A 16,719-nucleotide genomic window follows, 5' to 3' on the forward strand; every position below is an offset into this window, starting at 1 on the left:
AAAGTTTTTTCACAGTGGGCCGGATAACTGAAAGAATGACGAGCGCGGGCCGCATAATAAATAAATATTTCTGGAGCGTCGAACCTGTGTTGACAGCTGGAAAATCTGGGGGCGGGAAAGATGCGTGTTTGTGTGTGTTGCCATGGAAACCATGGTAACGTGTTGCCATGACGTTGCCATGGAAACCATGGTAACGTCAGAGCGTAGGCAGAGCTACCACGAGCCGGGGAAGTACTTGGGATGGCACGAAATAAGCAAACATTACAATAAACAAGAAAATCTAGATACAGTAATTTAAAATTTAAAATAGTAAATTTAAGGAACATAGCAGTCAGGAGGTCTCCACACGCGTGAAGATCTCCCAGTATTTTAAACATAATATTTAAATTGTATCACAACGTCTCGTGTTCCATACGTTTTATCAAACAAATTCAAGTACCGTCGGCGGGCCTGATGGATTGACGTCGCGGGCCGGATCCGGCCCGCGGGCCGTAGTTTGGTGACCCCTGGTGTAGAAGATAGAAGCATTCTGAAGTCGTTTGTGTATCCGCAAAATCTTCACAGTCCCAAGACCCCCGATTTTAGGAGGGTCTTGCATTGGGCAGATTGGCCAGTTCCTCTGTCAGGAAAGGCACATGGGAGGAGAATGGAGCGTCCGCAGAAACTCCCCCACTGTGCGCGTGGGCATTCCCTCCTCTTCCGAGGGAGATGCGGACATTGTGAGTATCGTAAATCTCTGGGTGTTCCACCAACCCCCCCCCCAACCCTCCAAAGTGTTGGATCACGATGCACGCGATCATTTTTGCGGTGGCGCCGCCGCTGTATTCTTCGATCAGGTGTGGGAAGCATTGGGACGCGCGAGAAGCGGGGAGCAGTGGGTGGGGAGCAGTTCAATTCGTGCGGAGCGGGGAGCGGGGAGCGGGGGGATGCGTGAGGAGCAGGGAGCGGGTTGCCGGGTGCAGGGGGACGCGCGGTGAGCGAGGAGCAGGGAGCGAGGGGTGGTCACACTCGGCTGAGTTATCGCCACGGAGGACGAGCGGCGGCGGCGGTGAGGGTCACTGCCGCCGCCTCCCAACGTGAGGAATTGAGCCGCCCGTCCTCGCGCCTCGATCGCCGAGCCAAACTGGCAATCGCTTTTTCATTTTTCACCCACGCGGACGGAGGTGCACGGGCAGCCGTCAGCTTGAGCTAGAAAATAATAACTTTGGCTCCTCCAATATAAAATAATAATACTGGCGGCTTCCGTCTCTTAATGCTGAAGCTGTGGACTTCTCCGATAGAAAGCAAATGGCAGAGAGCTGATCCGTGGTTGGAAATTAAAACAAAATGTTCATGGCACTGCATCGGCAGCGGTGCACGAGCACAAATAATAATAATAACTTGACACATTTGTTAATAACACTGCCCAACGTAGGAGGGAGATCTCTGCTTTGAAGAAGAGCGATTGCCTGAATCGTCACCTATCATATAACTTGTCCTCTTCATGGCAGTCTTATTAATGAATGTGGTGACTTTTTGGGAACAGCTGCTTAACAATAAAACTAAGCTGAACACCAGCTCCTTACCGCGGATACAGCTCCCAAATAAACCCCTCACGAAACACATTTGCAGACAGCAATGGATCGATTCCTATGTTCACGATGGATGCATGAAACCGTGCGTGTGAGAATCCATCAATTACGGTTCGCGTAATTTGCAGTACGGTATACGCAAACATGATGCTAATGGTATACTGGGGCCAACGGGAGCACCTTGGGGTTGTCACGCACTGGGGGTGGGGAGATGGAATGTTAGGTGTGAGGCAGGTTACTTGCTCTAGCATCATAGCAAGTTCCATAGCGCCGTAACATTATATCAGAGAAGATAAATCGGCATTGGAGAAGGGTGGGGGGGGGGTCTTGCACCTGCTTTGGAAAGGGGGCAGGGATTTGTTGGCCAGCTATTTAATAAACTGTTTTATTTGACAAGGCCCACTGAGCGATTAGCTCTTAGTCAGAAGCGACCTGGCCACAGATGATAAATGTGGAGGGGAAGATCCTCGAGAACTAAACTCCACGTGACCACAGGGATAGAGACACGCAAACTCCAAATATACAGCAGCAGGCGTCCAGGGTCGGGATTGAACCCACGACCTCTTTCATACCAGGCGAGGTAGTTAACATCTCACCACAGAGAGAGAGAGACACGCAAACTCCAATTATACAGCAGCAGGCGTCAAGGGTCGGGATCGAACCCACGACCTCTTTCATACCATGCGAGGTAGTTAACATCTCACCACAGGGAGAGAGAGAGAGACACGCAAACTCCAAATATACAGGAGGCGTCAGGGTCGGGATCGAACCCACGACCTCTTTCATACCAGGCGAGGTAGTTAACATCTCACCACAGGGAGAGAGAGAGACACGCAAACTCCAAATATACAGCAGGCGTCATGGTCGGGATCGAACCCACGACCTCTTTCATACCAGGCGAGGGAGATAATATCTTGCCAACGTACAGGTGGCAGGGAATTCCAGACTGGGGCAGCAGAGGAGCAGCAGGAGCCACCTTCTGCATGTATTATGGACAGAAAATGATTCATATTCTTGGTTCTTTCGGTAAAGTCACGGAGAAGGGAAACAATAAAATAATAAAAATATAAAACAATATTTTTTGTATTTTTATTCTTTTATTGTTTCCCTTCTACGTGACTTTACCGAAAGAACCAAGAATATGAATCCCTGTAGTCACGAGAGCTTTAAATCAAAAAGAAAATGATACAATTTACCCATTAGAGCCTCACTTGAGTCTCAAGACTGCTTCGTGTCAGGGGTCCTGTTTGGAATGTTTGGCCAATCGCTTTTTTTTTCAGTGTGTTGTGTCTTGAAAGAAACCGGCGTGTCTTCAGAAAAACTCATGAATATGAGAGGAACAGGCAATATTTTTTTCTCTGCACATAACAAAAATACACCCCAGTTTCAGCTAAATTGTTTCAGCACAAGCAGTTTGTGACATTCATTAGTGCCACATCAGCACATGCTGATGAGGCACTAATGAATGTCACATAGGCAAAGGGGCCCTTCTCTGTTCGACTTGGGTCTTAGTTTTGTTGCTTATATTTCCCACAAGCGAGAAAAGTGCCCGCACGCCGGTGCATGGATGTGTAAACGACCTACTTGACGTACTGTACTGCCTCAGCAGACACCACTTCGAAAATGCAATTAACCAGAACGTAGACTTTACCTTTAACGAGGGCGAGCGACGGAGTGCATTAAGCGCCGGTTTAAATGCGCAACAGGAGCATAATAGATGGTGGAGGATTCATCCGCGCCACAAGTATAATTAAGCATATTTAAGCAGCTGATATGCGGCTCACTGTTGTGCCCAGGGAATGTTCTGTCCGTACGCGTGTCTGTGAATACTTAGTGATGCTGTGGACCAGTGCCAATTGGTTTATGCACGTTAAAACGCGAGGCTGAAAGCGTGTATGAATCTGGTCTCTAAAGTCCTCTAGATCTCCCTGGGGTTAAGTCTGTGGTGTCCCTGTGTACGTCGATAAGTCTCTGTGTGGTCTATGTAAATTCAGTGGGGGCTCGACGCAAACCCTTGGGTGTCAGGCACTCCAGCAGCGGGACTAGGCAAGGGAAGGCACTGGCTCGGCCTATGAATAAAATAGACATTGAGGCACTTTTGAGAATGAGGATGCAAGTAAGAATGCGTAATGAAAATATCTAACGTCATTGACATTCATACGTAGAGATAAAGTCAGTCTTCTGGTTAAACATCTCAATCCCTCCACATGCAAAACAAGGTGCAGCTCATTTGAACATTGCCGTCAGGCTGCCACGACGACCTCGTGACCCCATCCAGGCAATGCGAGTGCTCCGTTGCATGTGCAGCAACAACACGTTTTAAAATGACTCAGCAAAGTTGCTCGGTGTTGCAGAGCAACGTGCGCAACTCTACGTGCTCAATGTTGCAGCTCCACATTGAATGGAGCGACGTGCATACTTGCTTGAAGCAACATTGTTGGCAGTAAAGTTGCACGAATTTTCTTTGGATTGCAGCTGGGCCGCGGTTCATTGTGTTGCTCTGCGTTGAGTCCAATCCAGTTTGCAGCACGACGCTTTTGACTTGCACCGAGTTGCGTTGCGGTTGAATTGCACTGCTCAGGTTTCCATCGACTTGCATGTTGCTGCTTGCTTCGAGGTTGCACCGGGTTGCCTCGCTGGGTTTGCCCCGGGGGGGCTGCGAGACATATATGAGCGCTGTCACGAAACCCTGTCGCGGATGCATGCCCAGAACGTCGATGTGAATGAGCGTCGACCGCGAAGCATGGAATCTCGCTTACATCATCGCCACCGTGGTGACATTTATTGTACACGACGATTGGCCAGTCACGTGCCTTTATTTAACCAGATGAGGGCCCGTGGGGCAGTGGGGCAGATACGTGATAAAATACAGCAACGGTGTGCTGTGTGATGAAAGCGTGATGTTTATCAGGATGATAGATAAATATATACAACACTTTGTCATGGAGCGATCGAAACTGAAATCACCCTCAGTTGAAAATGGCCACCATAAGTAACCAATATACCTCACATCTGCAATTCTAAGCCACAGAGAAGTTTGAATTGAGTCGTTGCCATTCACACATATTAGGGGTGAGGGAGTGTGATGAGGATAACTTTAATAAATCGGTCATCTGGTATTTTAAGATGGCTGTCAATTGTAACCAATATTGACCAAATCCACCGATTCTATGTATATCTTTTTACCCAAGCTAACATTATGCTTATTTTATTTCCATCAATTGATGAGAGGGAGAGATGTTTGATAATAAAATGGGATTTCTAACAAAGCTCTAAACTTCCTCTGCAATCACGGAGGTGGATGTTAAGTCTAATTTGACCTGGATAGTCCAGGAATTGGCATCTGTGTTTGGGTGGCAGGAATTTATTTGTACCGTGACCTCGTACCTGGTCCTTGTGTAGAACTTTATTACAGGGAGGATATTCCAGGCAGCCAATTTCAATGCTCTACTGGGCCTGCACAGAATAATGGGACTGGTTATTAAACATTGGCTGAGAACCTTATTAATTTTAGTTGGTTTGGTTGTTTGCCTTTCACTACGGCCAGGTTTGTCGAAAGGGGTAGTGTTGAACAAATGCATACAGCAGAATGCTAGAGCACACAAGCTGTGTGGGTAGAACGACAGTAAATCAAGACTCCAAAGGGCATGTACACGGAGACATGCAGGGAGGGGAGATACCGACAGCCTGGTCTAATCCTTCTTAAATATTTGCCACAAAAATTCGGGTTAACCACTTAAATCCACATTCTGTGAGCCCCAGAAGTGCAAGTTTCAGGTCGATTGGTTGCCGAGGGTGGCTATTTCGATGTATAAGATGGTGGCCATAACGGTAATTTCAGCTTTGATTCCTCCTTGAAAGTGTTGAGTGTGTATTTCTCAAAAATCCAGAAAAATCTCAATGCTTTTATCGCAAGGCGCGCGATTGATTCATAAATCTGCCCCCTCTCAGTATATCTCTTGCAAGGGAGACAAGGGGTGCATTCAGAAAGGATAAAGATTAAAGTTCACCATCATCACTCTCATTGTCATCATCGTCATCATCATAACTGTCACCATTATCATTCTTGTTACTCTATTCATTGTCATCCAGTGCTGGGTTTCCAATTTACTTTTTTGTCTGAATACTGTAGGTGCCATTTGTTTGATTCAAAGTACAGGGTGTTTGAAAAAGATGGACCAAAATTTCAAAGCAGTATATTTCACGATGGCAACATGTTACAATTACTTAAAAAGTTACAAACGGTTTAATGAGTTATCAAGTTTTACTAACCTTTTTATAAATACTCGATGTGCCCTCCACCTGTTGTACGGACAACATCGAGACGATAGTTGAATTCGTCCCAAACGCCTCTCGTCTCACGTTTCCCTCTGATGTGCGTGGTCGTCCTGTGCTCTTCCCCTTACATAAACAGCAGCCCGATTCCTCAATTTGTCGGTACCAACGACGAATGCTCTTTGACATTGGCGGATCAATACCAAAACGCCATTGAAACGCACGTTGCACCGCAATTACGGTTCAGTCTTGCTGAACTGCTGAACTGCTGAACTGCAGAACGCAAAACGCCCCTTGTGTTGCGGGGTCACCGTCTCGCGAATGACTGAGGCTAGGGGCTGTTTGTGCGCCTGGAGAGGCATCCAGCGGTAATCATTTTAAACTATATGCCCTGCCCTCTCTATGCCCCGCCCTTTCAAGTGGTAAGAGTTTCATTCATGGGCGGTTCGTGGTTGCAGAGATAGAGCAATTTCAAATCGGGTCCATCGTGTTGAAACACCCTGTAGTTTAGAATCAATAGGACAGATAACCATGTTTATACATCCTTCCAGACCCCTTATCCTGCTTGTGAGCAGGGTGACAATGTACATGCCATTTATATTTTGTCGGGTAAATTAATTTCGGATGCGGCGAATGAGTTTCAAACAGAAGGTACGGGGACATGATCAGTAATGCAATGGATGGTGCTACTTTGAAGTCCTTGGGCTGAGTTCAATTCCCGGCCATGGCTGAGTGGTGTCTTAACTGGTCCTGGACATGCACCGGCCCCTTCCCCTTTACCAACCCATACTAACCAACGTGGTGAAGTATGGTCAAACATTCCCCATGACCAACGAGGCACAAGCTGTAAAAACAACAACCGGAGCAAACGACGCAATGCCATTGGTGAAAACAGTCAATTACGCAACGAATATGGATGGCTTTTAATATGAACCTCGTTCTTTTTCCTACTTCGAATTGGAAACCCAGCAGATGTCATTGTCGTCATCATCATGGCCCTTTTAGGGTTGGAGAGGAAATTAGGAGCACCGTGAGGCTGCTTTGGCACAGCGGTGGATTTCTGCAGTGACTAAAGAGAGGCTGCAGGACTTATTTTGAATACTTGTACTGTATGCAGTGCCCTTAGATAAAATTGGCACATTTCGACATAGACTATGAGGCAGGTAGACAAAGGTACAGATGGACAGAGAGACAAAGAGACGGAGACTGATAGGCACAGATAAAAAAAGAGACGTGGAGACAGATTACTGACACACGCAGACACTGAGAGATAGACCGACAAATAGATAAGGGACAGACGTACATAGGGACGGGACAGAGAGGCAGATAGATTACCTCTGTACACGCTGAGTCATTAATGAATTCATCCTTCCGCCCTTCCGCCCGCTCACTCAGGAAGGATCTTTGGCACGTTCCCTGCAGGTTTGTTTGATAATGGCGATTCCACCGAAGATGGTAACGGCGGGAATAACGGCACCACCGACAATAGCCGCGCTGTGCGGAACGCGTCGAGAGACGCATGTGGCCGATCTAAAACGAGTCCAAACGCGCAAACACTTCAGCCGGAGGTTAAACAAAAAGTAGCAAATTCTGCCTTGCAGGATGAATGTTCTTCGTGTATACTGAACTTGTTGTTCGTGTATACTGAACTCGTTTGGCGCCATACGTAGCCAACTGTGCTAATCAGAGGTGCGGGGGAGCGACAACAAATTCAACTAAATTTCTATTTTATATTTGTGTACCGCGACCTATTTGTGGGGATTTCTTTAGTGTTGTCCCCACGGGTGCATGGATTTTCTCTGGATGGACATTCCATTTACCACCCAACTCAAAACATTAAAAAAGCTCAATAAGGAATTGGCCAATCACCCCAAGCAAGAGCATCTTGAGAAGGGATATTGAGATGCAGTCGATTGCGTTTCTGGATAAGCAATGGTTAGTTAATAAATTAATTGAAGTATACATGAACATACTCTTTGGTTCTTTCGGTAAAGTGACGTAGTTAGAAATAAAATATTTTATATAAAATATTTAATTTTATTATTTTCTACCTACGTGACGACTTTACCCAAAGAACCAAAGAGTATGGATTCCGGCAGTCACGAAAGCTTCAAATCAAGATTATACATGAACAATTCAACTTTTGTCAATATGATCGGTTTATTGAAGTGAACAATTCACACATCCTCATGGCGATACAGTGAATGACCGTGATTCGAGTTCGCGATTCATTTCAAGAATTAATTCTTTCATTGTAACGTCACGGCCTCAACTGGCTGCAAGGGACGACGCCAGCCCATCGCTGACGGCATGCGACTTGAGAACCGTTCATTCCTAGACGCGCGATTCGTTGTGTGCGTCGTTAAGATGAAGGGTCGACATTTATCGATGGATCGATGCGATCGTTAGGGCCCGAATCGTGATCGATAGATGCTTTTTTTTAATGAAACGAATTTCGATGTAAGTGTACTGTGTGTGTTCATTGTGGTGTTTAGTTTTACGAATAAATAGTCAAATGTATTTCTCCTCAAATAAGCATTGAGGCGGTGTTCATCTCCAGTTTACAGCCCTGAGCCAATGGTGGGAAGTCCTCATTCCTATGACGGGGCTGAATTTATCCATAGGACAGCCACTGTTGACAAACTAGCAAAGTGGTACTTATTTTATGAACTTCAAAATGATGATGGGCTGATTCACTCCCCCCCCACCAACCAGAATTTGAACTGTAAATTGTTCATATGCCACCTCGGTTCGAAATTCTATCTCCACATTCAGGTCAAAATCTTTTGTCTCTCTTTGCTCCGAAAAAGGATGAAGAGCCGAAATGTTTAGCATATGGAGGTGCACAGACGCATCGATTCATCAAAGAATGCAGATGAATTATTATTCTCACGGCACACGCATCGAATCGATCGCTGTGTTTTTATTTATTTGCGTGTCATGTCCACTTGACTGGGTTCACGTGACTGGGTTCACGTGAACCCTGCAACCGGTGGAGGCGGAACCATTCAGCGCAGTATAAATAAAAAGCACAATTCTCGAATCGAATCGCAACCTTGAATCGCAAGGTAGTGTTTGGTTTGGCACTGACAACGGTGGTGAAGTATTTGTACATATGAAGCATGCTGTGTGACTTGCGTGCGGTATAATCTGAACACGTTCCTCTTTTTCAATGCACATTGTTTATTTTATATTTCCCCAATTTGTATTCAACCCGTGCTATCGGTGTCGCGTTGGGACGGGATGCAGAATTTTCCATTCGGAGCTCTTGGAGAACAGTGCACCCAACCCCGTGTAAGAGAACGGCGCTCAGAAACAGACGTCACAGAACTACTGCCGAGGTCTCTTCAAACGTCCTCTTTTTGTTTTTGCCACACAAGCTGATACCAAGACACGTTTGCCACATGACGTTCAAACCAATATTGTTGTTGTTTTATTCTCAGAGCTGGATTTTTTTTTTTTACCGAAGTAAGTGAAAATAAAAATGTAATATGATCACTACTTTGTTAGGCATCGGTGATCAGCCTGAGACCATCAGAATCTGGAGGAATCCGATGAGCTATAAAGCTCTTTTTAACATTATTCGGTTATTTCGGTAAAGCCACGTAGATAGAAAAAAATAAAGTGAAAAAATTATAATAATTAACAACAACAAAAACACTGATGTAGACTGTAGCCTAGTTCTTAATTGGAGTGAGTGTACTGGCAGTCTTTAATGTAGACTGTAGCCTTGCTCTTAACCTCGGTGAGTGTATTGGCAGTCTATAATGTAGACTGTAGCAATGGTTATTAAACTAGGTGAGCGTACTGGCAGTCTATAATGTAGACTGTAGCCTGTTTTTTAAGCTGGTAAGCATATTGGCAGTCTATGATGTAGACTGCAGCAATGGTTATTAAACTAAGTGAGCGTACTGGCAGTCGAAAATGTAGACGTATTCTTGGTTCTTTCAGTAATTTAAATATAAATTTTAAAAATGTCCGGTTTAACCACGGGCGGCTGAACCGAGGATTCGAACCCTGATTTCGTCTGACCCCTGAGCCACGTGGCCATCTCCGATGAACACATTTCCTAACATTTACTGAACCCACGCCTGCATATCCAGCCTACCTTCACGAGCCCATTGCACAGCTCCATTGCCATTAAACGGCCATGTGGCACAGAGGCTGGTTGTGAGTTCGAAATCCCAGTGCTGGGTTGAGTATATAAATTAAGCAGGCAATAAAATGGCCCCTGCCATAGTAATATGGAAATTGTCCCACCACTGGCTCAGTTGTCACCAGTAGAGATGTCAATTTCCCACCCTCCCGCATGCTCGCTTGAGCAAGGGACACTTTGTGTTAAATAATGACAGCATGGATTCGAAGTTGTGGTAGCTGCCACTGGTGGAGAGCGATATCTGAACCGGCCTTGGGCTCCCCTTTACCACCCGGCGCGCGCAAGGCAGCGCGCCTCGCGAGACTTGGCATGGGGGTAGACCTTCATCCAATAGTGAATTGACCATCGGCTGTGAATGATTAACCATGACATAAATACCCCCACCCCGCCCTACCCACCGAGTATATTCGAGTAGGGGCAAGACTCATTGTGAGTCGTGGCTAGAGTGAGAAAGTTAAACGTTTGTGTTTATTGTCTGCACGGATGATGGTCATCTTTAGCGCGGGAGACCCGCGGTGCTGAGTGAATGCAGCAGCAGCAACAAAATAAAAAAAACGACAACGTCGACATTGCAGAGAACGAGTACACCAGGGTCCCAAAGGAATGGTGCACAACTCACAAACGAGGCATTTAACGGACGTAAACGAATCGCACACGTGGACCAAAAACAGTGCAAATGTAATCTCACAAGTTAGGTACAGGTGCACGTTAGCTTTATATATTAGCCTAACGGGGAAAGGCCAATTGCATGAACATATTCCTGTTAGCGACAGCATAAAAGAATCCCGTTTTATTCACGTTTAACCCATTGTTTATTTTCACAAACGAGCCTGCTCACGGTGACCGCTCGATCCACAAGTCACCGTGCCCCTTCATCGATTTGAGACGCAATGAGCGATTGCCTAACAAGCGATTGCTTCATGAGCGAGCGAGGAGGCCGACAAATGCTCGTGTAATAAGGCAGCCCGTCGGGCTACATCAATGCCGTGCCTGGGAATTATTCTGGGCTTGCATCCATTCGAGGACACGCGTCATGTGTTCACAAAAAAACTTCGACATCTGATTTTTACAAAACTCGCCGCAGAGCTCGCCAACGGCATAGCCCGGGTCTGCGTAACATTTGGACAACATTGGCAACGAAATACTTCCAAAAAAGGGCTTCTGTTTACTTTTGTCTTCGACGATTTTTATAACACAGTGCTGCCCGGGTCGCATTACCATGTGAGAGTGTGGGCGTCCGAGCTCTCACTCACATCTCTAACGCGTCCGTGCGTTTTGTGTGGGCGTGCGCGCGTCTCTATTCGTGTGCACGATTCTCGGTACGGTCCAATCCCATAACAAATTGGAGGAGGCTCTGTTAACGGACTGACTCGCTAGCTTATTTTGTTTGCGTCCTATCGGTGATTGCCCTGTGTGTGGGACGGATGCGGATGCCGACATGTCACGCGTTTACCAGCAGAGGCCATTAAAAGATGTTTCAGCCGTAACTGCTAGGCCGTTTATCAAGCCTTATGAATCTCTCTCTGTCTTCTCTGTCTCCTCTCTTTCTCACTTGCTCTCATCACTCCCCCATCTGTGCATTCTTTATATTTACATGTCATCATATTATTACGTGATTACTGGTAACATTTCCTTTTCTCAAAATTCATCCTGGGCTATCCCGCCCTTTAAATATATAACTTTATTTTCAGTCACAATCCACCTCTGTCTCCACGCCGATCTGTCTATCTCCTCTGCCCACATCTCTGCATTCTCTTTCTCTCTCCATCTCTTCCCACATTTCCCCTCCACCCCCAGCTTCCGCGTCTCTCTCTGCACCTCTCTGCCTCCCCATCTTTCTCTCACTATTCTCCCCCTCTACTTCCTCCTCCTGCTCCTCTCCCCATTTCTCCCTTTCCTCCTCCCTCTCCATTTCCATCTCTCTCTCTCTCTCGCTGTCTGTGTCCCGTCTCTGTCCCTCTGCCCGTCTCTCTCCTCCGTGTGCCCCGTGTCTCCCCGCCAGCCAGAAGCTTTCCCTCCGCGAGCGACTGTCCAGCCCGGTCACGCAGCTCATGAGGAGTCGACCTAACGCCGGGCCCAGCGGCGGCTGCGCCGGCTCCCTCACGCAGCCCGGCGGCGGCGGCGGCGGCGGCGGCACGACCGGTTCCCCCGGCGGGCACGGCCCCGACAGCAACGGCCCCGGCACGGCGGCGGCGGGGGCCGTGCCGGCGGACGCCGTCCGCTCCGGGTACAGCTCCCCCGCGGGGCCCGGCAGCGACGCTCCCTCGCCCGCCGCCCGCGTGCCCAAGTCGCGCTCGTTCAGCGAGCGGGCGCGCCTGCGCACGTCGCTGCGCAGCGTCCTGCACCACCGCGTCGGCACCGGTGAGCGCGACGGCGATCGGCACGCGCGCGCGCGCACCGGTCGCGTCGGGCGCCGGTGCGCGCCGTCGTTCTGAAAAAAAAGCTCTGATGTGGTTGCGTGGCACCCTCCACTGGCTATTCTCTGATACAAGACACAAGGTGGTGCACCGCTTACTGTCAGAGTTCTCATTGGTAATATCTTTATCTCAGAACGTGGCACCGATAGCGAGACGGCTATTTAATTTGAAACAAAGGGAAAATAAATAATTGCATAGTAGAGGTTTTTTGGGAGAGATCGCGTAAATATATAAATATCGTTAAACCCGCCACCACCCGACACAGCCAACGAGTAAGGGTTGTCACGTTAACAGAACGTGGCCAATTCGTCACAAGTACAGCACTAACCGGTGTGTTGGAGGGCCAAGCCACAACATTTACAATCTGAGTACGACGTTTCGCCAGTAATTACAACCAGCTTCATCAGGTGACAGCCAGATTTGTGGAGAAGTCTAACTGTTTCGTTCCTTATATAGAGGAGGCGTAGATGTGGTGACCACGCTTCTGTGATCTTGCGCAGAAGTGAGAGGGGGGGGATCAAATGAGTCAACGTACATGATGCGTGTGCATTATGCAAATCCTTTGATCTTGTCCTTCCTGTCCATTGTGTGTATTAAAATAGCCGTACCAACGGTAATTCCTATTGCACTGAGATCTATGGGAGCGGTCAATCGGTGACATTGCTAGAGGGCTGCAGTGGCATGGTTCACCTTAATTCTGAAAGTTTATCGCCACTATTTTGTACGTACGCAGTGTCCTGATCCAGTGGTAGAAATTATCCGTTCCCATGGCGGAAGCAAAGTCTCTCCATGGGACAGTCGCTGTTGACTTGCCCGCAAAACGGTACTCATGCTATCGGCCCCGGTGGGATGACGGACTGAGTCGACACCCCCCAATCAGGAGTTGAACTCGTAACCTCTCCGATTGCGAGCCGCTCGATCTCCCTCCGAGTCACCCGGCTGCCTTCGCACTGCCGTGGCTGCATTGAGAGGCGTTTGTTTGGCGTTGCGATTTATAATTGCGAAGACCAGCATTTTTACGATGACCAATGTACTCAATATGTCCGAAACAATGTTTACCCTTGCCATAATGCAGGGTGATTTTTTTTTTGCGAAGACAGTAGGCATAACCTGACCTGGAGAGCAAGCAATGCTCGGCCAAGTTTGATTCTAAATACCTTTGCTGCACCACCATCTCTTGGCCACCTCATAGCTTGTGTGAGCGTACGATTGTGTGTGCGTCTGTGTGCACGTGCGTTCCGGCCTTCATAGGTGCTCGCTAAAAGCACTTGCCCCAATAGTCTGTTAATGCTATTTTGTGTATCTTTGTCTTTGTGCGTGTATACTTGTGCATCTATATGTATGTGTCTTCATGTGTGTGTGTGCATGTCATTGTGTGTGTGTGGAGCAATGGTGAAGTTGTTAGCGTGCTGCACTACGAACCCAACCACCCAAGTTCTATTCCCGCTCACGGCCAACATCGGTGATCCATATCTGATCAGAGTATGCATCAGTACTGGGGATACAAAGGCGTCCGGGCGTGGTGCTGGTGACCCACTCCCCTTGTGTGCCATGTCGGCCTTCATAGCTGCTTGCAAAAACAGCACTTGCTTCAACATTCTGTTAGAGGCTATACGTTGGGGGGGGGGGTCTTTGAGTGAAGCGACGACCCCTTTAACAGAGACACCTGCTCCTGCTTGAAGCATTTAGGCTAGCCTGCCTGCGATGAATGCTATATTTAATCAGGCTGGCTTGTGTGAGGAGCTCACAGATCCTTCAAAGATCTAGATCAAGTACCATCAGTGAGCTCCTCTGACAGGCGAGGCTGCATGTAGCCCGCATGCCCCAGCCACCGCATGCCCACGCACCTACATAGATAAGAGGGGGCTAAATGAGCATGGCATATGGGAGAAAAGAGATGGGTGAATGTGGTAAAGGAGGACCCGGGGTTATGTGGACTTGTCAACAATCGGTATCCGCAGTATTTTGATCGATGTGTGTGGAGGAGGCTTGTGAAGGACGCGACTGGGAAGTTGGGAGGCAGGCGCCCAACCAGCAAAAATGTGAAGGAGCAACGAACATAACAACGAGCAGAGTGCCGAACGGCTAAGACGCAGCAAATTGGCGAAGTGGGGAGTGCAGGTGGTGAGTTCAATTCCCGCTCGTGGCCAACACCAGTGACAATGATCTGAACTGGGCCTCCCCACGTACGCTAAACAAAATGACCACCTGGTGCAGTGTGTAAACATCGCCACTGGAGAGACAAAGGCGGCCGGGCGTGGTGCTGGCCACTCACCCCTTCGAGTGCCGTGCCGGCCTTCATAGGTGCTCACTAGCAGCACTTGCCCCAAAAGTGTGTTAAGGCTATACTGGGATCTTTGTCTTTGTGTGTCTTTGCGTATGTGTGTATACGTGATTCTGTAGAGGGCTACCTTTCAGCCGTATTTGACCCTGTCGGTGACCCAGAATATATTTCTGCACTCGGCACACCACATCCAGTGTAGCTCTTGCTTTCGACTCTGGCCACTAGGCACGTGGCCTGCTCCAATCTACTCTCGGCCCCAAAAGTATTCAGTCCACGAACGGAGCGTTGGGTATGGGTTTGCGTGAATCAGCGTGTACGTGCGCGTATACGTGCGTGTCCGCGAGCTCGTGCGTGTGTCCGACTACTTGTGTGCGGGGCACTTGTCATCATCACCGTCACCACGATCCATGGGGCAGATAGTCCGTAGGTGTTTCCGCTTTCCTCCGTCTCAAGCCGTGCCACATCTTTCCTGGCACCAATCTATTTGTGTCGTCAAGACATTCTCTGTTAGGTCTTTCTCTCTTGCCGGTTCCTTCCATTTTCCAAAACAACACCCTTCAAATGTTTCTGTTGTCGTCCATCCTACACGTGCGTCCAAATAGTGTCAGTTTCCTTCTCATCACTGCCAGCATCGGGTCTTCTTCTGCGTGCAACCTTTTTTGCGGTATAAATACACAAGGGGAGGTCACTTCCGACCGTATAAATATTTGGAAGGACGTGTGTGTGTGTGCTTGCCCATATTTTCTCTCCCCCAAGTTCAATTAACAGCCGCCCTCTATTTTAATCAAAGCGACATCCGACACTGAGCGTCGTGGCCGCGCCTCCGCCGCCGTGAGCCGGGGCAGCCTCGCTTGAGCGGCGGCTTAGGGTCGTGCGCGACACTCAACACCGGCTGGCGCCAGCCTCAACAACGCTCCGGCCTCAAATAAATAAATAAAAAGTCCATCTCTCTGCGTAAATATATATGCCGCCTGATCATCGTCGCCGTCAGCAGCCATGGTCAATCCGCTGCTAAATTAAGGCCTCGCAAAGCCGTCGCTGTCCTTCCACCGCACCTCCGGTTAGCGCGGTTGGCCACATACGGTGCGAAAGAAGTTCTAAATACTTACATACCTACATGTTGGTGATGATGGTCGACCGCGTGTGGTGATGAGGGAAGCTTGGACCAGCCCTGTATCATCTAGAGGTGGGGGGGGGGGGGAGGGCTGGAGGGGGTGGGCTGGAGGGGGGCTAGAGAGGGCTGAGTTTGCCCCTGCCACTCACGATCCTGCGATGCATAACAATAATCAACCTGGCACATGCACCCAAAATTATTCCATTGCTCCATCTCCCCGGTAGTCATCTTCATGGATTCGCTGCTTTTCCTGTGCCACCACTCTGTCATTATTCTTGCCCCTTTCCAGCCGTGATGCGTCCTGCCCAAGACGCTGGCATTTCTTCATAGTTTGCGCGATGTCATTAACCTCCGTACGCTCTCTGATCCACGTGCTCCTCTTTCTCTCTCCAAAGGTAATTCCAGGCATGCACCTCCTCCTTTGCGCACTCTTCAGCCATTTCGTTCTGTGCTTTGCGTTTGTGACTGAGATCCTCCATGGGACTTACCAACAGCCGACCCCTCCTCTCTAGCAACCAAGGCCGCCCGTCAGTCCCATCCACCGCGCTGCGTCCCCTCGGTCACGTTGGAAGTGAGCTGGCCCCGTTTGTGGACCCGGAGGGCCTGGCATGGATTCCCACGGCAGCCTTGCTGGGTGAGCGAGTCGTCGGCTCGCTCGCCCGCTCGTTTGTCCGCTCGCCCGTTCATCCACCTGCTCGCCTGCCCACTCGTCCACTTCCTCGCCCACCCGCTCGCTCGTCCACCTACTCGCTCGCCCGCCCGCTCGCCCGCTTTCACAAGCGCCCCAAACGCAGCGGTGCCGTCCCCCTGGCAACCGTCGTGGCCTCACGGGGTCAACCCGAAAGCGCCGAGGTCAATGGTGTGCCATGCATAGGTCCACTTCAAACGTCCCCAGCTCTCCG

The 16,719-nt window shown here is 48.8% G+C and overlaps 1 protein-coding gene across 1 annotated transcript in view; it reads left to right on the forward strand.

Moving 5' to 3' along the window:
• LOC116946571 (potassium voltage-gated channel subfamily KQT member 4-like) overlaps positions 1 to 16,719 on the forward strand; it is an 80,800-nt gene that overhangs the window by 42,439 nt on the left and 21,642 nt on the right. The window contains exon 9 of the mRNA XM_076070099.1: positions 12,009 to 12,363. Within this exon, the coding sequence (XP_075926214.1) occupies positions 12,009 to 12,363 (355 nt within the window). The remainder of the gene's footprint in view (positions 1 to 12,008; positions 12,364 to 16,719) is intronic.

Source organism: Petromyzon marinus, chromosome 27 (genome assembly GCF_048934315.1).
Source record: "Petromyzon marinus isolate PM22_M1 ecotype Great Lakes invasive population chromosome 27, UKy_Petmar_22M1.pri1.0, whole genome shotgun sequence".
Lineage (NCBI taxonomy): Eukaryota > Metazoa > Chordata > Hyperoartia > Petromyzontiformes > Petromyzontidae > Petromyzon > Petromyzon marinus.